This window comes from Python bivittatus, unplaced genomic scaffold (genome assembly GCF_059951505.1).
Source record: "Python bivittatus isolate LINGU-HERP-01145 unplaced genomic scaffold, Pbiv_v1 ctg000840_np1212, whole genome shotgun sequence".
NCBI classification, from domain to species: domain Eukaryota; kingdom Metazoa; phylum Chordata; class Lepidosauria; order Squamata; family Pythonidae; genus Python; species Python bivittatus.
Window position 1 is genome coordinate 31,520,839 of NW_028277113.1, and position 23,421 is coordinate 31,544,259.

The 23,421-nt window shown below is 37.7% G+C and overlaps 1 protein-coding gene across 11 annotated transcripts in view; it reads left to right on the top strand.

The window, feature by feature from the left end:
• PPP4R1 (protein phosphatase 4 regulatory subunit 1) overlaps positions 1–22,766 on the top strand; it is a 50,125-nt gene extending 27,359 nt beyond the window's left edge. For 9 of the 11 annotated variants that reach the window (XM_088131025.1, XM_088131022.1, XM_007429187.4 and 6 more), the window contains 13 exons: positions 331–396; positions 1,374–1,532; positions 3,243–3,373; positions 6,254–6,759; positions 10,263–10,438; positions 10,595–10,693; positions 11,742–11,927; positions 12,768–12,929; positions 13,203–13,303; positions 16,670–16,790; positions 16,880–17,014; positions 17,719–17,860; positions 21,686–22,766. In XM_088131025.1, the coding sequence (XP_087987151.1) occupies positions 331–396; positions 1,374–1,532; positions 3,243–3,373; positions 6,254–6,759; positions 10,263–10,438; positions 10,595–10,693; positions 11,742–11,927; positions 12,768–12,929; positions 13,203–13,303; positions 16,670–16,790; positions 16,880–17,014; positions 17,719–17,860; positions 21,686–21,849 (2,148 nt within the window). In that variant the 3' untranslated portion in view covers positions 21,850–22,766. The remainder of the gene's footprint in view (positions 1–330; positions 397–1,373; positions 1,533–3,242; positions 3,374–6,253; positions 6,760–10,262; positions 10,439–10,594; positions 10,694–11,741; positions 11,928–12,767; positions 12,930–13,202; positions 13,304–16,669; positions 16,791–16,879; positions 17,015–17,718; positions 17,861–21,685) is intronic. The other 2 variants (XM_025167268.2, XM_088131021.1) reach the window with 2 other exon arrangements.
• The last annotated feature ends 655 nt before the right edge of the window (positions 22,767–23,421 follow it).

Below are 23,421 nucleotides of genomic sequence, written 5' to 3' on the forward strand. Positions count from 1 at the left end.
AGGCACCAGAGAGAAATAAGTTGGGGCATATACTTTGTTCCTACAGCTGGTTTATGGAGAATATTATTCTTAGAATCTGAAGAACTTTTCTTTAGTTTTAATTTGTGCATATCACATCATAGATCCTAAATATAAATGTGCAAACTTTGAAGATGAGAACTGCAGTAGGTAATAAATCTGTGATCAAATAAAATACTTGCTGTTCATTACAAAGTACTACTTAAAGACCAATTGATCTATAGTCTACAGAATTATCTTTGAATCCCTAAACTATTATTCCTCTCAGTTCATTCATCTCCAATTCTAACTAAAATGCTTATTTTTGTTCAGGTGTGTGCAGCTAATTTTGGAGATATTTGTAGTGTAGTTGGACAACAAGCCACTGAAGAAATGCTGGTGAGCTCCATATGTCAAAATTCCATCTCTGTTTCGTTCTTAATCACAAAATTGTGTTGAATTTCAGTAATGGCATTTAAATAATTTTCTTGGAACTTGAAAAATCTGGATAGGATAGGGTTAATTTTTGACAGTGATTTCTTCTGAAATATATTCTGTTGTCAGTAGATAAGACAAGACAGTTTTTTAAAATCATTTTTATAAGGTGCAAGCACATTTTTGGCACATTGCAAATAGTACTTAGTGTGATATTTATTGAATTATGTGATTTATCTTTGAATACATTCCTGTTACACCTGCTTATTTGGTCAGATGATTACAGTGTTACATTCATATACTTTGGAATAAGGCCCCAGTGGGATTTACTGCTGTATAAATCTATAAAATATTGCAACATTAGGCTACAGTTCTATATTCATTTGGATATTAGCCTTTTTGAGTTTCATGTCTTACTTTTGAATGGGCAAGTATAAGATTTCACTGTTGAGTGGTAGTGGTAGGGAGTGTCATATAACTATGTTACAAATATCATTTTTATTAAATTAATTAAGAAAGCAAATGCGCTGCATATAGTTGTTTTGTAAAATAACCTCTTTTCTGGGAATATTGAATTGATTATGACAAAAACAAATTTGAAGTCTCATTCTTAAAAGAGTAGTTCTGTAGATCTAATCTGTATTATCACTATCAAAAATTCATATTCCCTTCTCAAGTATGGATTATTCTATTTGTGAGAAGGTGTAGTTATTATATTTTATGTTTCCAAAAGTAGTACTGGCCATTGTTAAAGACTGCAGTATAGTAGAATAGTTCCAGAAATACTAACTAGAGCCTCAGTCCCACACTTTTTAAAATCCTACTCATATCCTACATTAGAATTTTTCTCTTAAATGTTTTCAAGTTCATGAAGGGTTGGTTAAAGAAGGCCCAAATTAAATCACTTATTTATATTTGATACCATGTTTTATATTCTTCAGTTACCTAGATTTTTCCAGCTTTGTTCAGATAATGTGTGGGGTGTGCGGAAGGCTTGTGCTGAATGCTTTATGGCTGTTTCATGTGCCACATCACAGGAGGTCCGTCGAACAAAATTGTCAACACTTTTTATTAACCTTATCAGTGACCCTTCACGATGGGTAAGAAATTAATTATTAAATTCTCATTCTCCTTTAAATTCTCAATTTCTTTGTATATTCACTTAATTCTGAGAATGAATCACATGATTGACAGTACACTTAACATGAGAGTGGATCATGTATAAAGACACTATTGAAACTCTATCCTCTCCCCTTTTGGAAACAGTGGTTTGCACTGTAGATGGTGGGTATGATCTAAAATGTAGGCTAGGAGGAGGGTTCAAAGAGGAAATCTTTGCTTATTTCCACTGTGCTACCTGAGAAGTTTTCTCAAAATTAGGGAACCTTTGGAACGGCATGAAAAATGTTATAAGGAGCTGGGGAGAAAAGTGAAAGAGACAAAAATCATCTCCATTTTTTCCTTCTTCTGGAGCCTTCACTGGATCTTGGTGCCTTTGGTGATTCAAAGAAATCTTTCCATTGACAGATGTCTCATCTGGATGCAACTATTGATTATATCTGTCCAATACATAGTTATAGCTGTGAAGGCTATGGAATGTTTTTAATGAGGGGTGAGATTTTCTTAATTCTGTCCCTATTACAAGTCCATCCATTTGTTCAGCGACCATTCAAAGTTATGGCAGTGCTGACAAAATGGTCATATGACCAGTCCTTGAAGTTCACAGCACCACTGTAGTCACGTGCTCGCCATTTGCGACCTTCCCTGCCAGCTTCCCACAAGCAAAGTCAATGGGGAAGCCAGCAGGGAAGATTACAAGTCACCTCGGTGAGTCGCTCCTGCTGGTTTTTGTCCTGCCTGCAGCACCCTCACCTGCCCATGGTCTCCGCTGCCCCTCCCAAGGCCTCTCCCAACCCATGCACAGAAATTCTGTATATATGACATCTGAGATTACTACTGATACCATCCATGCTTTCCTTTTACAGTAAAAACCTCTAAAAATCTAAACAACTAGACTTCTAGATAGTTTACTTTTACTGATTTTTAGTACTAAAAATGGCATAGAAATTAAAAACTGCTATTTCCCATCCCTGAAATAAAATTTGATCTATAAGGAGCCTTATCAATGTAAATGTAATCTTAGACACTGGAAATACAATCATAATACAGAGATTGATGAGATGGGTTGACAAGGGATTTAACAATTGCACAGAATGGAGATATGAAAAAGGCAAATAAAACAGTAATTTGGGCAGGGGTAGAGGGGACAGAATGCAAACTCTTGACATCCTTGTATGTAACTTGCTACCCTATTTATTTTTCTGTTCTTCCTTTGGCTTTTTAAATGCATTGTGATAATATATTTAAACAAGACTGTACAAAATAGTAACTTTGTCAAAGGGTTGGGGTGTGTGTGTGTTTTGTTTTTGTTTTTTGTTTTGCGTAAAATATATGTGCAATGTTCTGATTAGAAATATAAGTGTAATTTAAACATTTTCAGTAAAAGTGTATCTGAAAGAGAGAAAACTCTGATTGATGCAAAATGTTTAATTAGATGTACTACTCCCTTTGCAGTGTATTTGTATTTTATCTTGATGCTGGTATAGCTGTCAAGTGTATACCCGTCACTAGATGTAACATTGGACATAGCCCTTTTTCTTCATTTTCAGACAGTTCAGCTAGCATGTTCCCGTATCCCATTTTGGGCCCAGATGCAAAAATTTCTTGCCGTATACTTTTGGGAGCATATCACCTCCTCAGTCATGCCCAATACAAATAGCTATAGTTTTCTCTGGAATATGTTCCTCCAGGTTCGCCAAGCTGCCTTTCAGTCCCTGGGGCCTTTTATATCAACATTTGCAAATCCATCCAGCAGTGGTCAGTTTTTTAGAGAAGAAGAATGTAAGAACACTGAAAGTCAGAACTTTGTAGAAGAACACAGGTATGGATAATGAAAATAACATTATTGAAATTAAATTTGAAATAAGATGTTCACCACACATTTTCATGTTTGGTCATTTTTCTTTATGAAAGGATTATCCAAGTTCTGAGAGATTGTGATAAAATACTATTTCCAATTTTTTTCTAATATTTTGAAAGATGCTTCTATGTTTGTGCCAAATTTCTATTTATTGTAGAAAATCTTTAACAGTTTTGAGGCTTCCATCTGTGAGTGAGTCAGTGAGACTTCTGTGTTGTTATACAGATCAGTGTGACTAATTTTCAAGGGAAATACACCAGAAGTTGAGATCAATTTCCTGTGCACTACAATATGTCTACTGTTCTTTGTACTTTGGTCTGGTTTTTACCCCTTCTTTCTTTCTTTGTTTTTGTTATTCCTGTTCAGGCATCCTACAAATCCTCATTTCCTTTTCCCTTTTGTTATCCACAAGTTGCTGGTTGACCAACCATATTCTACCTAGATCCCTCCCTCCCTTCCTCCCTTCCCCTCTCACCCCTATGGGTGATATGTGTCTTCCTCAATCTCAGGTCCTCTACCAGAGGCCTGGGAGTTCGAGGATTCTGTGCAGTATCTTAGCTGTTCCTAGCCCTGCACTCTTCTGGACAGAGAGCTCTGATGTTATTTCTGGAATCTGTTGGAGTTGCTCTCCCAGCTTAGGAGTCACAGCCTTGAGTGCTCCTACCACCACTGGGACCACTTCGGCCTTCACTTTCCATATCTTCTCTAGTTCCTCCTTCAGGCCCTAGTACTTCTCCAGATTCTCACTTCTTCCTGATGTTGCTGTCACTTGGCACTACTACATCTATCACCACCGCTGTCTTCTGGTCCTTGTCTAATACCACAGTGTCTGGTTGATTGGCCAGTATCTTCTGTCCATCTGGATCTGGAAGTCCCAAATTATCTTAGCCCTGTTATTCTCCACAACCTTCTGTGGAATCTTCCATCTGGACTTGAGATGGTCTAGCCCATATACTGTGCAGGTGTTCCTGTACACAATGCCAGCTACTTGGTTATGCCATTCAGTGTATGCTGTTCCTGTCTGCATCTTACACCCTGCCACCATATGTTGGACTGTCTCTGAGGTCTATCTGCACAATCTGCACCTTGGTAGACCCCTGCTTCTATGGATCTGGTGCTTAGTGTCTGTCCTTGTGCTGCTATGATCAGTGTCTCAGTGCTGTCTTTTACCAGCCCTTTCCAGCCACTGGTAGGATTTCCCAGTGTCAGCCACCTCAGCTATCTGTCGATGGTACATACCATGCAGGAGCTTGTCTTGCCATGGCACTTCCGCTGCTTGAACTTCCTCCCGTGCCTTCTCTCAGCAGCTCATCTGTGGGTGCCATTTTACTGATGTAATCCTAGATGCTCTGGGTTTAGTCCAGGACAGTGACTTTGATACTCACCAGACCCTGCCGACCCTCTTTCTGGCTGGTGTACAGTCTCTGGGTGTTCGACCTGGGGTGGAAACCTCTGTACATTGTGAGGAGTTTCTGGGTCTTCACATCAGCAGCCTCCATGTTCTCCTTTGGCCAGCTCACTATACTAGCAGGGTATCTGATGACTGGCAGGGCATACGCATTAATGGCATGGATCTTGTTCTTTCCGTTGAGCTGGCTCTTCAGGACCTGCCTTATCCTTTGGTGGTATTTGGATGTTGCTGTCTTCCTTGCCTCCTCATCGTGGTTCCCATGTGATTGTGGGATACCAAGGTACTTGTAGCTGGTCTGTATGTCTGCTATGTGGCCTGCTGGTAGTTCCACCCCATCAGTCTTAACTACCTACTCTCTCTTTACTACCATCCAGCCACACCTCCCCAGTCCAAATGACATCCCAGTGTCCTCACTGTAGATCCATGTCAGTTGGCTCAGCAAGTCAATGTATTGTTCACTCTTGAGAGGAGTGTGGTTGGAGGTAGTTCCACTCTTGAACTTGTATCTGTATCCAGTCCTTGTGATTATCTGGCTCAGGGGGTTCAAGCAGATGCAGAACAGCAGTAGGGATAGTGCATCACCTTGGTATATGCTGCACTTAATGGCCACTTGTGCAAGCTGTCTTGAGTTGACTTCCAGTGTTGTCTTCCATAGTCCCATTAAGTTCTTGAGGAAGGTCCCTAAGTGTCCTGTTGACTTTGTATAGTGCCAGGCATTCACAGATCCATGTGTGTGGCATTGAGTTGTAGGCTTTCCTATAGTCAATCCAGGCTGTGCTAAGATTGGTCTGTCTAGACCTTGAGTCTCAGGTGACTGCTCTATCTATGAGCAACCAGTATTTTGAGCTTCTGGTGTTGTTCCCAATGCCCTTCTGAGCTGTGCTCATGTACTGGGCCATATGGTCTTGTAGCTTGGCGGCTGTGATGCCTGATAGACCTTTCCATGTTGTGGAGAGGCAGGTTATTGGCCAGTAGTTGGCCATTGCTGTTCCCTTGTGGGGCTCTTTCATGATCAGCACTGTTCTCCATTGTGTTAGCCAGTCTGGGTGGGAGCCTACTGCTAGCAGCTGGTTCATCTGTGCTGCTAGGTGTTCGTGTACTGCTGTTAGTTTCTTTAGCCAGTAGGTGTGGATCATGTCTGGGCCAGGTGCTGTCCAGCTGTTCATGTTCTTGATCTGCTGTTGGATGTCTGCTACTGTGATGGTGACTGGTTCCTGTTCTGGGAGATTGCTGTGGTCTGCTCTCAGGTCCTGCAACTACTTTGCACTGGTGTTATGTATCTTCTCTTTCTCCCATATGTTCTTCCAGTATTGTTCAGTTTCTGCTGATGGTGGCTCTGCTGTTACTGTTTTGAATATACATATACAGAGAGAGAGAGAGAGAGAGAGAGAGAGAGAGAGAGAAGTTAATTGACATCTGTTTTTATCCAGCAGTGAAAAAAATAAGGATTCAGAAGATATATCAACACATGATGTACAAAGCCAGACAGAGTTGTCTTTAGACGCTGAGGAATGCCATTCTGAAGCCACCCCTGAAAATGACAAAGAAGAAAGTAACTTGGTTCATTTCCAGGATCAGGGATTGCTACATAGCACTTTGTCTCTAGAACCATGCAAAGAACCTTCAGATGAGAATGAACACAATTTTGATCATTGTATGTTAGCAGTGCTACCAGAACCTACATTGTATTCACAGGAAAACTCACTTGTGGAGCAAGAACTGTATAACTCATTCCATTTTTGGAGGACTCCACTTCCCAATATAGATATTGATTTAGAGCTTCAGGAAAATGCAGAAAAAAATGATTTAGCAAATCAGAAAGGACAACAGGAAGTTATGGCATGTGCGTCTTCAAACATTATAATGGCTACAAGAAAGGAGTTGGAAGAAATGATAGAAAATTTGGAGCCTCATATGGATGATCCAGATGTGAAAGGTATTAACATATTGTATTGTAGTATTGTACGTGTTGAGCTTTGAATTAGATTATCAGAAAAAGAGGTTAATTGAAACCAATTACTGGTAGTTTTTATTTTAATGAAATTAGATTTTAAATTTCCCAGCTAAGAGCTTTAGTATATGTTAGGACCAAATTAAATATTAAATACATTTCTGCATTTAATGTTACGTTTAAAAATATGCAGTAGAGGGTGGGGCTTATATACGATTTCAACAACATGTAGGAGTTCCACTCTACCTCTCCGGTAGAAAATCCCTTCTATCCAAAGTAAGCATCATCTTGTCTATTTTACTACATGCTCTCATCCCTTCCAGACTGATAGCTGTTTGAGTCCTGTATTTTCTTCCTATGGCTAATTGTGACAATTTGTAAATTGAATCTATGGATTTAATTAAGGCTACTAGACCTGGGCTGCAAAGCTCCTTGCAGCCATTAGATTATTACAGGACTTTTTGTGTCTCTTTGCTTCCATCTAGTGGTTGCATGGATCTTTGCAGCCCAGATCTGTGCAACCTTATTTAAACTGCTTTTATTTAAATTTGTGTCCTATTTCATTTATTTGTTTTATTTTAAAAGTTTCAACAGTGGTTTAAATATAATAGGAGAACATAGCCTACAAAATGCAAAACTTGATAACTTTATAGTATCAGATATCAAATAAAAAGGACCAGGTAGCTCATTATTTAGTGCATTTTTAAAAATTTTCCAGGAATGCAGAACTTCTGCCTATGTTATGATTTTTCAGTTTAAACTGCCTACTATCATGAGTAAAAGCATCTTTAAAGGTCCTGATTAATGTTTTAAGATTATGTTAGAAATCATCTGAAATATGTGATTTAATGCATACTTTTTACCATTGGTAAATGCTTCGTGAAATGTAAAAAATGCTTCACTTGTATCAGCATCTACCAACTTTCTGTGTTCAGCAGTAGGAAGGAAGCAGAGAGAAAGGAAATAAGCACAGTTTAGGAAAGCAGGAAATTGCTAATTTGAGAAAAGCCCAGGAAGGATGTTGTATTGCTATATTTTAGCAATGAGAAAGCAGACAAAACAGACAAAACTCGAAATAATAATAAAATTAGTGAAATGAAGTAATAAAAGAGGTGATCAGAGGGACTTAGAACAAGAGGAAAAATAAATTCAACTAAATAGGCTGTTGGCCTATCTTAAAAATCATTTGTCCTTTTCTTTTTTTATTGACCTCAGGATACAGACCCATGTATCCTGTTCCATTGCTTTGAACTACATTTAGTAGTAACTTTTTTGCCTCGTTAAGGACACTAATATATGACTTCAGTTCAAACTAGGTTCCTCTGAAATTACTTTATCTCTTTTCATGTTTGTTTTCATAAGTATCCAAAAGTGTTTCCCATTATTATTTAGTTTTACTAATTATTGCACATATCAGTTTCCTTTTTCTTCATCCTTGTCCACTACTTAATTTGCCTATGTTGTTGTGGAACTAGCATGATTTTGCCAATATCGCCCACATTTTATATGGCAGCAATACAAAGAAAAGGATAGCTACAGAAGATGCAAGCACAAAATAGGTCACATCAGAGTGAAAATGAGACCTGTCCAAAGGCTGTGGCCAGATAAATACCCCAGTTTTAGGACAGTAAAAGAGAGCAATAATTTGGTCACAACTGAGAACTGGAGGTGGGATTAGCTCAAGCTGAACTGGGGAAAAGTTTGATAATACTGATCAGAAGCCAAAATTAGTATATTGATTAGTATATCGATCATAACTTATACAGTTATGATCAACATATAGTCCAGATGTCAAACATGAGAATAAAATCACAAATCCAGAAATAATAAAAACAAATCCTCCCATTTCATAGGAATGTGCCTTTAAAGCATGGTCCCAGAATAGTAGAATCGTTTTATTTTTAAGTAGCATGGAAAGTGTTCCTTCAGTGTAATTTATATTAAGAGGCTATTTTATTATATTGAGTATTGAGCAGATAATCCATTATAATGTGCAATGACTAAGAGAGAGATCTGCAAAGTGGACATAATGCTTATATTTTTCTCCCACAAAAAGGCAACTTTTAGCAAACCATCTCAACTTTCCATTTTTCTCATTGTGCAGAGTATAATAATAGTTCTGACTACCTTTTATCCTTTAAGGTTCCTTTTATAAGATTGATAAAGTAATATTTGGGAAGGTCATTAAACATTCAGTGTTCTCTTTAACTGTTCCTATTGCTTATTCTGTGGAGACAATATATATTTAGCTGTTAGGTCAGCATGACTTCCTCAACTGTGCTGAGCAAACTCCAGAAGAAACAGCAACTAATTCCTTTTTATATATATATAATTTTTATTAAAGAAATTTTTAAAAGAATAAAAATTATACTATAATTTAGTTATGCAAATTTTGAAAGAGAAAAGTAAAGAAAATAGAGAAAAGTAATGTGTGAAAAAAGTACAAAGAAAGAAAGAGAGAAAGAAAAGAAAAGAAAAGAAAAAGAAAAAGAAGTTATAAAGAAGCGGCTTCCAGTCCTCTTAACAGCAGTTACAAGTACAATTTATATTTTACCCTCTCTAAGGTTACAACCTAATTTCCTTCTTTCCATAGTCTACCTTTTAAACAGCAATTAATTCCTAATGCCTAAGGAATTCTAGCTGTACATTGAACACAGAACCTTGGTAGATTTTTTCCTTTTCTAAAGAAATCTAAAAAAGCTAGCCTGAGATTATCAATAAAGTGACCTCTGTCTCATTTGGTAAATAGCCAGAATTAATGGCCTATCCCCTGTGCTGCTTCTGTGCTACAAATTCATCTGTAGTGAATTTAACAACCACCAGTACAGTTAAATTGGGCCCTGAGAACCTCTAGTGCCTATAGTCTGATCTTTCCATTTGCTCCATTAAAACAACTGTGTCAGGCTATTAAATTATGAAGACTCTCCAACAGCGTTCATATTTTTGAAGCATACTTAGAATTTGCATGTATCTGTAATGAACGTGCTTTGTCTTTGAATCAGATGTGTGGTAACATGGTTACTGTATCATTCTAAAGTTTTACTTTTAACCTTGAAAGACTTTAGAAAGCCAACGAAAAAGGATTAATAGGATTAAAAAACAACACTGGATCCCCTTTCAGTCTTCTTTCTTGTTTAATATTTTCAAAAAATGTTGAGGGTCCTAATCATTACATCTGTTATTCATTCTGAAAGCTATTAACAATTTCTCAAAAGTTGCTCTGCTTGATTCTTGAATAAATACATTCATTGGAAATTAGGTCGTATTTATGAATTATTTGGCATATGAATTAGCTTGGTTTCATAGAGATCAGAGAAAACTCTGGGGAGGAACTCCAAAGTTGCCATAAAGGATATCCCTTTTTGCCTTTTGCCGTGCCTGCATCTTTAGAACATCTGTGGGAAGTGATGTTGAATTACTGACATGTGTATACTGCTGTGTATACAGCCATTATTGATCTACCATACATATTTCTTCTTGCTGCACAGCCCAAGTGGAAGTACTCTCTGCTGCTCTCCGGGCTTCCAGCCTAGATCCTCAGGAGGAGCCTGCAGCTAGCATGGGCAAGTTAACAAATTGTCAAAATGAAGTGTGCATCAAAGACCAGCTAAACTGTACATTAATCCAGGATGACACAGTGCCTTTAATCAATGATGCTGTTGAGGTAAAAAACATCATTTAAGAATTTCTAAATTAATGTAACAGTCACACAAAATTCTAGTGGTTCAGTGTTGTGTAAATATGCACAGGATGTTGCTGTACATAGTTACTGTTAAAGTCTTTCTAAAAACGGTTGTGCTTTTCCCCCCCCCCACTTCAGGACATTGTAGAATCGGCTCTTCGTTATATTCACAATGATTCAGATTTGAACACTAATAGTCGTTTCAGCCCTGAAGAAGAAAAAAAATCTAAAATTCAGGTATATTTTAAATGTTCCTCTCAGGTTCATAGAGAAGCTATACCTTCATAGAAGCTAAACCTACATATCATTCACCTCTAATCTATAATATTTATAAGTAATTATCCACTCTAATTTTTGTTCTCTTACTGAACATTGACACAGTATTGGAATATGAATGTTCCAGCTCTCTGTGAGTCCTAAGAGAACAAGAAATGGACATGCAAGGTCAAGGTCAAGCTCTATCTCTGGGTCCCCTCTTTATTTTATTTGTGAAAAAAAAAGCTCAGAACATTGCCCTATATGATGGTAGCCAATCCTGTTCTTACTGATCATCACTTTCTTTTTATTCTCTAATTTTAACCCTTACTGTTCCCTCATAACTGAAAGTCTGAGATAAGGACTGGTTTCCCACCTGTGCTTTTTTGCAACCTTCTGTTTTAGAAGGAAGATATAAAGTCTTAACTTTGGCTGCTGCCGTATCACACTTCCATGAAGCTGTTTTTCTTTAAATATGTCTGGACAAAATGGAAGCAGCTATGCCTGTAGCTTTTTCTTTTTCATTCTTTTTTACCACAAATCTTGTATCCTTGTTCATTTCTAAGATGTTGCTCTATGTATCTTGGGATGAAGAGACTGAAGTAGACAGTACCATATTTGGATAAGAGTTTCAACTTATATGTACATTTTTCAATCCAAGGAGTTTTTCAGAATTAGAAGTCTGGTATTCTTATTGATTATATTAGAATATTCCTAAATATTCAGTTTTCTTTTTAACACAAACTGCTCAGAAATCAGGTGTTTCAAATTGACTGTGCAACTGCAACTGGAAAGTTGGAGAGAAATCAATAAAGGAGTGAGAATTTTTTCCTAGCTCATTTCAGGACCATGTCCAAGTTGATCTGTTTGAATTGGCCAGCCCATAATTTCATTTGGATATGCAGCCATAAAGACATGGCATGCTTTTTGCACCTTTCAGGATACAGCTGTGCATCCCCCTTTTTTGTGATCTTGCAGAGGGATGTAGCTCTCTCAGATGATACTTTTAAATTCTGCTTTTCTGTTTTAGGACATTGTACCTCAAGCCTTGCTAGACCAGTATTTATCCATGACTGATCCCTCTCGAGCTCAGACTGTTGATACTGAGATTGCCAAACACTGTGCCTATAGCCTTCCAGGGGTGGCACTTACCCTGGGTAGACAGAACTGGCACTGCCTGAAAGACACCTATGAGACTCTAGCCTCTGATATGCAGGTAATGAAAAATCCAGATTGTACTTGGATGGTATATGAACTTGTTATCCTTCGACTTCTCTCCTTTCCAGAAATAAGCTTAATTTATCTAATTGAGGTAATAGGAAAACAAACATTGGGCCACTTCCTGTACTTCTTGGACTTTTTCATGAGAATGGTGTTTTAGGAGAAATGAGAAAGTGAATTTGCAGATTGTATGTCTCTTTTTAGAAAGATGGAATTTTATTTCATTCTACAATATATTATACTATAATGTATTTGCTTGCTGAGATGTAATTTCTATAAAGTACCATTCTTCCTGTTTAACTGCTGTTTAAGAAATAAATCTGATTATCTGGTAAAAGAATGAAAAACAAGAATTAGAAAAATACTTTGCTCCCTGCTCAGTAATTGTTACAAAACTGCTCTAGTATTTCTAAAAGGCCCGACTTTACCAAGAGAGTAGAATTTAGTTCTAAAGTTGCAGACAAAAAAATTAAATGAGATTTAAGAACCAGTCCTGTATTTTGCTTTGAAGTGATAGGGAGGCTAAGTTACATAACAAGCACCCAACCTTGGTGTAAAAGAAAGCTTCTGCCACAGTACAAAAAATATGTGATGTTGCTTACTGTTCCTGGGTTGGCAAGAGCACAAAATAATTTTTAAGGGAACCAGGAGAGAAACAAGCAAGTATCATTTGTTTTCTCCTGAAAATGTTTGTCCTATTTGCCATTGTTGTTTTTTTTAATTGTCTTCTGGTAAAATTCAAAAGTACCTTCCCTTGTTTTGCTTTAATATTTTACTTGCAATGAAATTAACTGGAGCCATTTTGTATAATTGATCATTGCTTGTGTCCTTTCAGTGGAAAGTTCGAAGAACCTTGGCTTTCTCCATACATGAACTTGCAGTCATTCTTGGGGACCAGCTTACTGCAGGTGATCTGGTTCCAGTCTTTAATGGCTTCTTAAAAGATCTTGATGAAGTTAGGATTGGTGTGCTTAAGCACCTGCATGATTTTTTGAAGGTACATTCTTTATACATCCAAAAATAAATTGGTATTTTTTCTTCTTCCTTGTATTGCTCTGTGTTTTCAGTCATGAAATTTGTTTATGAAATGCTTATTATATTTGTAATTTAATTTCTGCTGTAATTTTCTATTGCATATTGCTGTCTTGTGGCAATCTCAGATGTGCTTTTTAAGACAACTTCACTTTTTATGCAGTGATTTTACTCAGATTCTGTCAGCAGTTTTTATTTTCTGTGTGATTCTTAAAGTGTTCATAATTATTTTTGCCAGCTTCTTCATCCTGATAAAAGACGGGAGTATCTTTACCAACTTCAAGAATTCTTGGTCACAGACAATAGCAGGAACTGGCGTTTCCGAGCAGAGCTTGCTGAGTAAGTTTTTGCAATAATTAGACATGGGCACGTGTGCAAGGGCATGTTGCTTGCTTGTTACATCTGAACCAAGATCAGTCTTGTTTTTCTCTTAATAATAATTTGTATCCTAAGCCATAATGTTATCCAGGGAGCTCATATTGTAAATGGATTGTTTTGATTCAATGTTTCTTCTTACCTCATCCAATGTGCTGCCTAGAGACTTCCTTGCTGTCATTGCGAACCATCCAGGGGGTTTTGTCTACTCTTGGAAATAACGTCTTGGCAAGAAGCATCATCAAGATGCTTGCAAGGACTGAAGCAAGAAGGAAATGAGTTGGAAAGTCTCATTGCACAATATTTGGAAACAAGTCCTAGTTTGTGCAATTATATTGATCCTCTCATCTTCTATTATCTCCACCCTATTATATATTGTACTTTTAAGTAAGGTATTCAGAAAAGCTGACAATAAGAACAAAATTGGAGAAGTCTTCTTAAACAGTAAACCTGATTATTAGAATAGCCATTACTATGTTGTTCCAAAATGAACACAGTTGAAATTTTGAGAAAGTAGGAAGACTAGCTTCTTTCCTTTTGCCAGATAAGAAGCTAACAGCTAGTGCCCATGCATGGTTACTCATAAGTAGGTCTTTATGGGTTCAGAAGAATTTATTCTGAATAGTTTTAATTCAGAGGGGTTTACTACTAAACTAACAATCTTGGGATTGTAGTGCACGAATATTTTAGTTCTAAGAGCAGAAACAATCTTCCTGCTCTTTCAGATATCCAAGAAAACATTCCTTGCTGGGTCTGGAACAAGATATGAAGGTAGTGGATGTCCAGTAGATACTAAAGAACACTCCAGAATCAGCAGGGCATCATTAGAGCAGACAGTTCCTGCTATCCTGCGGCTTCGTTCAGAAAGGTTCTACTAGATCAGATTAGGACTTAAAGTTCTATGCCGGGAGACATCACAATTCTTTGTGATACATTGTCATTTTCAATGAGTGCCAGAAATTATGGCAAAGAATGGTAGCATAGGAAATATGGAGAACAGCCATTTAATCTTAGCATGTCGTATGAATAAATGAGACCCCTGTGAGCTGATCAGCAATAAACCTGGCAATCTTTGGGTCAGTGAATGCATTTGATATTTTGAGAGCATGTCATGAATGCTAAATAAAGTGACTGCTGTGGATGTGCCCGTTCACAAACTGGCTTTCAAAGTGGCTGTGGCTGGTCATAAAACGCCAATTTACCTCAAACCAAGCAAAGTTGTTTCAACACTCCTTTCTGTCCCCCTCAGGATACTTCTTATGTATTCCTGTGACTTCATATTTGGGGGACTTCATGGGGGGGAGGGCACCAAACAAAACATTTGGCTATAACCACTGTCCATTTTTATTTTCTCAGCATGCCTGTGAGACTGAAGCAGAATCCAAAGGCATCTTGAAAAATGAAAATGATTCTGGAAGCTGGTGTCCTGCTTGGTAGCGTGCCAGCTTCCTTTTTATTTTTGTTGAAGCGTCTCTCTTATTGCTTTGGCAGGCTGCCAGTCATTGGCCTTGTTTAAGCTAATGAATTCCCTTTTAGGTAAATCTGCACAAATAAATCACCCATCTGGCCACTATGACTGTATTGCTCAGAACTTTGTCAACAGAATCGCTTAGATTCACCTCAGTCTGAACTCTTCATGGAGGTGTTTGAAGCGGTGACTGGCATGACATCCTGTAATGTTAGCTGCAACTCCTGGTCTGTGGACTCTGATGAAGTGAACAGGATGCTATCTGGCATGTTCTCTGCCACATGTGGACTGGATCTGTGCCCCACATAGATGTTTTGGGGGACAGGTGGGAATGTGACTGGCTGATTTTAACAAGTGGTTAACACATCAGGTTCACTAGCCTTGAAAGAAATGGTGGTTTGCCTCCTCTTCAAGAAGCCCTCCCTGGAGCCAGCTAATTTTGACAACAAAAATAAGGAGAACAGCCATTTAATTTTAGTATGTCCTATGAACAATGAGACCCCTGTATGCTGATCAGCAATAAACCTGGCAATCTTCTGAGAAGGTTGTGGAGAAATTGGTGAACTGGAAGGTATAGAGCACTCTAGAAGAAGTGGATTATCTAGTGGCCACTCATATGTGGCACGCTGCAGGACTTGGTTCTCTCCTCTCTCTTATTTATTTAACACCTGCATGAAGCTGCTGGGAGAGATAATCTCTTGGCTGGTATTATCAAGATGCTGATGATACCCAACTTTACATAATATCCAGTTCTCCCTCCCTGCCTGAGTCAGTTATGCTGTAGAAATCTTGTCCTGGTGCTTAAAGACTCTCAGGATCTAGATGGGGTGAAATAGTCTGAAGCTGAACCTAAGCAATACAGAGTTGCTTTTGCATATCAATGCTTTTTTTCTAATTCTGGTATTGTATCTTGATGGGAAGCACTTCCCTGAGGGAACAAGTCCACAACTTGAGGGACCTCCTGGACTCACAGCTACTGCTGGATGGGCAGATGGAGGCTGTGACCAGGGGTCCTTTGCCTAGCTGTTTGTTGTGCCAGTTGCAGACCCTTGCAACAGTAATTTGTGTTACTGTACAAATGCACTGTACAAATGCGCTGCCTTTGGAGACCACCCAGAAGCTGCCTTTGGCACCAAACTGCTGGCACATGTTAACTGCCAGCAGCACATTACACTCATGTTCAAGGTCCTGCTTTGTTTACCAATAAATTTCCAAGTGCAATTGGAAGTGCGTTGATGACCTGTGGCTTGGTACTGAGATAACTTCAGGGGTCCCAACCAGAGCCAATCTATTCTGTATGTTCATCATAGGAAAAACTTGCATTCCTATGAGATAAGGGGATTGAATCCAGCCAACAATATTTTTCTGTGATAGCTCTGATACTATGGAACAGCACATTATTAGAGGTAGTAATAGTAGTAATGGTAGGAGTAGGAGTAGGAGTAGTAAAGTGTTGCAGAAACATAGCATATGTCTTTAGGCATATTGCTTCCCCCAGGCACTGCATTTGGGAAATCACACCATCATTGTATGGTTTCATCTCTGGAGTTCCAATCATCTCCAGAGACTGACTGACAACCAGCATTCTAAATTATTGTCCCAATAATTAGATTTCAGTGATAGCCCCTATAAACAACCTCATTTCAGTACTGAAGAATGACACTCAGGATAAATGATAAACTGCGTAAGTGTTTGAATTATAGTGACCTCCAAGGGTTTGTTAAGACCAAATTACACATAATGAAGAAATCAGGATATGGTCTATATTAACCAATTCAGTTTTCATTAATAGTAATGAAACCATTATTATCATGATTTTTTAATAGTTATGACCTTTTGTTTTGTTTTTTCTGTTCCTGTAGGCAACTGATTTTACTTCTTGATCTGTATAGTCCCAGAGACGTATATGATTACCTGCGACCTATTGCTCTCAACCTTTGTGCTGACAAGGTTTCTTCTGTTCGATGGATTTCCTACAAGCTGGTATAAGTTAAAAAGCAGTCATTGAACAGAACAGTTTAATACACCAACTGTTTTAGCGGTTGACTTACGTAATGGACCATGTTTTCTAGGTTAGTGAAATGGTAAAGAAGCTGTATAATACTCCAACACCAACGTTTGTGATTGATCTTATGAATGAACTAATTGAAAGATTCTGCAGATGCCCGAAGTGGTCTGGCCGACAAGCATTTGTCTTTATTTGCCAGGTAAGAATTATTCTTCTACTTCTTGACTTAAACATTTATAACCACTATTTTCTGTGCCTCCATTTCAGTACTGGATTATTTTGCATTTTAAAATGCAATATATGAAAATGACCACAAAAGGAATATGGCATGAGCTGCTGACTGTATTATTCTTGTTACTCTGCTCCTTAAATAAAGGGAAAAAAATTCCCAGAGGAATTGCACTCTGGATGAGTGTTAAGAGCCGATCATTTTCTCAACCTAATTACCTAATTATTTAATTACCTAATTATTATTAATTCCTTAATTATTCAATAATTAATTTAATTATGGTAATTTAATTACCATAATGTAGTTTAGCATAATTTGCTTAGCAGATTATGTGAGCACAGGCATTTGTGGTCTGTTCCACAAGTTGTGGTTAAACCAGGCAAGATTTAGTGTGATGTATGAAACTGTTACGTATTTTATTACCCAAAAGAAGCTTTCCTTCTAACTGACTGTATTTGTGACAAGAGGGGGAAGGGAGAGAGTAAATAGGAGGAGAACATCAAAACCAGAAAGAAAAGAAAAAAGAAGAGGCCAGATCCGATTATGATGGCATACTTGTTCCATGCTAGTTTAAGCCTTTGCTGCTCTTTTTTCCTAAGTACCTTCATCTCACTGTCTACCACATTGGTTTAATTTGGTAACGCAGATGTTTTTAGATATCATTCTTTTTTCAGACTATTATAGAAGATGACTGCCTGCCCATGGATCACTTTGCTGAGTATCTACTGCCCCATTTGCTACACTTGGCCTCAGATAGAGTTCCAAATGTTAGAGTCCTGCTTGCAAAAACCTTAAGACAAACACTTCTAGAGAAAGGTTGGTAGTACTAAAATTATCAAATAATCTTGCTGTCTCTCCTGTTATCTAGAAAATAGTTTCCCATGTGCGTATTATCTAGAAGGGAATGACAGAGGCCACTGAGGAATCTTTTCTTTTAAATCAGATTGTAATGTTTGAACTAAATTAGAATGCAGAGAGTATTTTAACCAAAATATAGGAGGATATAAGATTTTCTAAGAGTTAGGTTTGAACAAGGGAGAAATTGAGATATTAGTATAGGTATGGAGAAAGTACTAGGGAAATATCAGAATTTGCTTCTCCTACCCTTAACCTGGCTGTTTTTTTCAAGATGGTGCTTAAGTAAAGCAGTTAATGATCAAGGCTGTCTGAAGTATCAGATGTAAAAACTCTTCTTTAATACAGGGGTGGGCCCCAAGAGAATTCCAGTAATTCTTGGGGAGGCTTAACTCATCGGGGGGGGGCAGGGTTAATTCTCCTCACGACCCTCCCAAAATGGCTGAAAAGGTTTACCTCTGCTCTTCATGATATTATTGCATTTCTGCCATACCCACTGCAGCCCTCAGAGGTTTCAAACAAAATGAAAAGAGCCTCTCCTAACCTCAAAACAGTTGCCCACTCCTACTTTAGCTGACTGTGGTTACCTTATAGCTGAAGGTACTTGGCATGTGCTCACAAACAAGTCTGCAATCCTGAAGATACTTATGGGAATAGGTCCACTGAACATGATTAGGAATACTTTTGATAAGATTACACTTTACCTTTTACTCCTTCCAGAGCTATATCTATTCCAGTGAAAGAGGGACCATTTTCTTTCAAAATTTTTCTCCTTTTCATTCAGTCTGTTTGAGAAATAAGAGATAAATGATTGTTCAAAAGACTAGAAACAGGGTGAAAAAAAAAATAAAGGGCAGACTGAATGGAGAAAAAGGTGGGAAGAAGTATTTGTGGGATTAAGAATGTGAATGGAAAGCTACAGGTAGTCCTTAACTGAATTGGGACTGAAACTCCTGTTGCTAAGTGATGTGGTCATTAAGGGAGTTGCACCCAATTTTACAACCTTTTTAGCCATGGTTGTTAAACAAATCACGTGGTTGTTAAGCAAATCTGGCTTTCCCCATTGACTTTGCTTGTCGGAAGCTCCCTGGGAAGGTCGCAAATAGCGATCATGTGACCCTGGGACACTGCAACCATCGTAAATGTGCGCTGGTTGCCAAGCACCTGAATTTTGATCACATGACTGTGGGGATGGTGCGATGGTCATAAGTGTGAGGACCTGTCATAAGTCACTTTTTCAGCACTGTCGTAACTTCTGTCGTTAAACAAATGGTTGTAAGTCAAGGACTACCTGTAGTTGGAAAGAAAATACTGCACAATAAAGGGGCTTTATTGACAAAATTGATAGCTTAGAAAAGAGCTAAGAAGGTAATTGAATAAGGAAGAAACAGAAGCATAAATTGTGAGATACGGCCTGTGGGACATGGAAGGGCCTGAGAAGGAGATGAAAAGATGAAAAAAACTTAAATAATTCATCCTGAATTCTGCAAGGTGAAAAGGATACATGAGGTAGAATCAAGTGTTTTTTAATTAAAAATGTGAAGTAGGTTAGGTTGAAAGTAAGGAACTGGCCCAAATCCTCAGTGAGCTCCATGATAAGTGGGGGCTTGAGCATTGGTCTCCCTTGGTTCAAGCACCTTAATCATGGGTGATGTGATGACAGAGAGTCTCATTTGGGAACCTTCCAAAGCTGAGGAGGATCCTGCATAGAGAACATTCCTTTCAAAGGGAATTCTCTTTCTGACAAAAAGACAGATAATCTGATGGGTTGATAATGGAAAACATGCTTTCACACCCATGCACAAGAAGGCAGCAGGTTAGAATTTTTAAGTCCTTCCCCTACAAGGCCTCCTTTCACACTTATCCACAATCTTGGGTAGGTGGACTCTGGGCATTGCCATCACCTTCATTCACGAGGAGATGAATGGAAAGCTGCCTGTCTGTTCTTGCCTTTCTGTAGCTAGCAGAGGGGCTAGAATGCACGGTAGGGTAAATTCCCTGTCAGAATGAAACTACTGCTTTCATTTTTTAAAATATATAATTTTATTAAGAATGTTTATTACAATAGTAAAATCTAGTATAAACTAAACTTAAAGAAAGAGACTAGAAAGAAAGAGTAAAAAGTGCATGGAAAAAGGAAAAAAGAAAGAAGCAAGAGAAAAGTAATATTATAAAGAAGGAGAAAATAAATATGTAAAGTGACTTCCAACTTTCAACACAACATGTATAAGCAAATTTAGCAACTCTTCACCCCCTCTAAGGTTACAAACAATGATTCCTTCATCCCATATCCTATCCCTTATCTATAGGCAAATTCATAAAACATCATCTTTTCAGTCCTGGTGTCAGCAGAAAGTCTATAAAGGGTTGCCAGAAGTAACAACCGATCTTGTTTTAAACTTGATCAAATAAACTTTATATTCCTTCCTTTTACTTATAACAGTTTTAATCTTTAGTTCATTCAAATATTGTCATAGGATTTGATTTTGTTTCATTTCTTCTTTATCCCATTGTACAGAGTTTTTCAGGTCTTTAACAAGCCTGTTTTGTAAATCCAATAAGAAAAAATTACCCAGGTCACTTTCTTAGTTTATCATTTGTATTTCCCTTTTGATTTTTAAAACCTCAGCCAGTTTCTTTTGTATATTCAGTGAGACATCCTTTTCCGAGTCATTCTTTTGGCCTGTCATTTGTAAACCCACTTTCAATACCATTTCTATCTTGTGAGATAAAATTTGTTCCACATCTGTCATTTTTTCATTAGCATCTTTTGGTCATAGTCTATCCTTAGAAGCAGACATCATGACTGACACTGTTGATATTGTGGCTACTAATTTCTGGCTCCATTTTTCAAAAGTCTTCTTTAATATTTTCAGTTCTTCATTTTCTAGGTCCCAGTTAATTAACACAAAAGATAAAATTACTTATCTTTTGGTTATGTCTTGCAAAAACCAAAACAGATCTATTTCCCACAAGGAGCTGTTTGTTCTTTATAATTAATTCCAAAATGTTATTGTAAAAGTTTCTATATTCCAAATTTATCTGGACCTTTAGTCCATTTAAAACTTTCTAAGATCAAAACCTAATTTAGCTTTTTGATGTTTATTTCAAATTCTTTAAATTCTTAAGCTTATGATTAAAATTTTCTTTCATTCAGGATTGAAGGCAAACTCACCTGGCATTTTCAAACTTGTTCTGAAGGTCTCTAATAGCTTAAAAGTTAATAAGCAATTTCTGAAAGTGATTAGAAAGTGAGGTTAGCAAACTTAGTGTCCTTCAAAATGTGCCAACCATATTTGTGAGCAAGATGGCTATTCCTGTCATCTCCCAGCACTCACACAGGGGGAGATCGCTGTCCTGTGGTCTCCTTGAGGGGAGCAGCCATCTGGAGCACATTTGGACAATCTTCCATCCTCTCCTTATCCAGAGAGGTTCCAAGGAACTAGTCTACTCACCAGTTCCTTGGTTTTTGTGGTGGTTGTTGTCTCCGCTTCTGTGGTTGTCATCAGTCTACCATTCCTCCCCCGGAAGCCAGAATGAAACTATTGATTCTAGAAGCATATCCAACTTTGTTTATTATATGGATTGAGGTGAAGGAGGACATGAGCATTGAATGGGGGAAAAGGAAAACAACCATCTCCTGGCTCCTGCAGGTTTTAGCTTACATTTCATTTCTGCAACACCTTGATTTTGATGAGCATTACTTGCTGTTTCCTGCATCCTAATTTGGGGCATGACCATTAACTCACTCCCCTCCCGTTTCCTTTCTGTTTTTTCCGCATACAGAATACTTTCTGATGTGTGTTAATTCCCATCAAGAGGCTGTAGAGCAGACAATCGTGGCCCTCCAGATGGATAATGACAGTGATGTCAAGTATTTTGCAAGCATCCACCCGGCCAGTACCAAAATCGCTGATGATGCTATGAGCACAGCCTCTTCAACTTACTAAAAGTAGTTCCTGAATGTTGGTATAATTTTAATAAAAGAGAACAAACATTACAAAATTGTAGGCAATCCTCAAGTGCTCCTAACATGGATTACTGAAACCTCTTTTCCACGGAGGAGAGAATATCTTGCCAGACTTAACTTCAGTTGGATGTTATCTAAACCTGATATCAAGAATTTTGGAGTCAAGGAAAAAAACCATTGGGTGTTCAATCTTGACTCTAGAAAAACTTTGCTCAGAGGATTGTATTTGCCACCAGAGCCTTAAATCTTCTGTCTTCCTGAATATGTGAAACTTGAATTGTCTGAGCATTTTCAGTGTAGAAAGGGAGTGATTTCCAGAGACTGTCATTTGTTTTCTCTCAAGGAGCTACCTTAGCAAGCTCTTTTTTCCTTAGGAACCGATAGCTGGCGGATTTGTACCGAGAAGCAAAGAAGCTGTCTCCAGTATTAGCTATTAAAGTTTTTAATCTTTGAAAAGATTTAATTTGTGTGCAACTGGGCACATCCTTAAGTGTGAATAGTTTTGATGTGTGTAAATGAGGGAAAAGTAGAGAATTGGTGTTCTGTTTTTCTCACCTTAAGGACTCGGTGCCAACACTAAACCACAATCTGATTTTAATCCTTAAACACAGCATATTGCTGTATCTGTGAGCAGAAATCTATGCTGAGTACCTGTGTCCTGATGTTTGATTTTTTTTTTCATGCTGGTCATGACCTGAAGGAAATCTAATAGCACATGTACTTCAAGTCAGGTATTTTTAACTTGATCATGATCGGTTCTGAGGTGCAACTTTTTCTTCATATACTGTACATATCTTGGACCACTCGTGGGAGTGCTGCAGTCTTTAATCATGCTATTTCAAACTGTTGTGATAACATGTTCTTTCCTTCTCAGAATAAAAAATTTATTAATAAGAATGAATGAAATTTCCTTCTCTTAATGCCAGGTAATAGCTTGAAAGTATGAACTGCTTTTTATAAAGACTCTCCTTTTCCTATTGGGGTGATCAGATGTGCCTAAAAATACAGGTTTAAATTAGCATGATTATGTCAATGTGTTTTGATTCCCATGTTCCACTAAAAAATAGTTGAATGTCCTGATTCCACTGGAGATAATACTTGTACAGCGAGTCCTTGGGTTTATATTTTCACAGCTTCAAATTCAGGTATTTTAGGGGGAAAAATCTGGCTTAGCATTAGCTTGTATACAGGTCTTTTGAACCCTTACAAACATCTCTTTTTAGGATTGCAAAGATATGCGAGTACCACAGCATAAAGATATTATGGTTAGTTTATAAGATAGCTAAAATACTGGGATAGGAATTCATAAAAATGCCTTCCTGTGAATCCTTTAAACCATGACCTGGCCCTTCTAAGGCCTTGTTCATTTTATAAAAAGTTTGTTAACATAATTGTATCTATGCTTTTTCTGGTTAAGCATAGGGCTTGTTTTAAGTGTATAGATGTGCATGCACATACAATCTGTTCAATTAAATATTTCATATCAGGCCATATGGTTGAAAGGGAAAAAGCCCAACTTAGTTATTACCTGGGCCTTAAAAAGAACATCCAA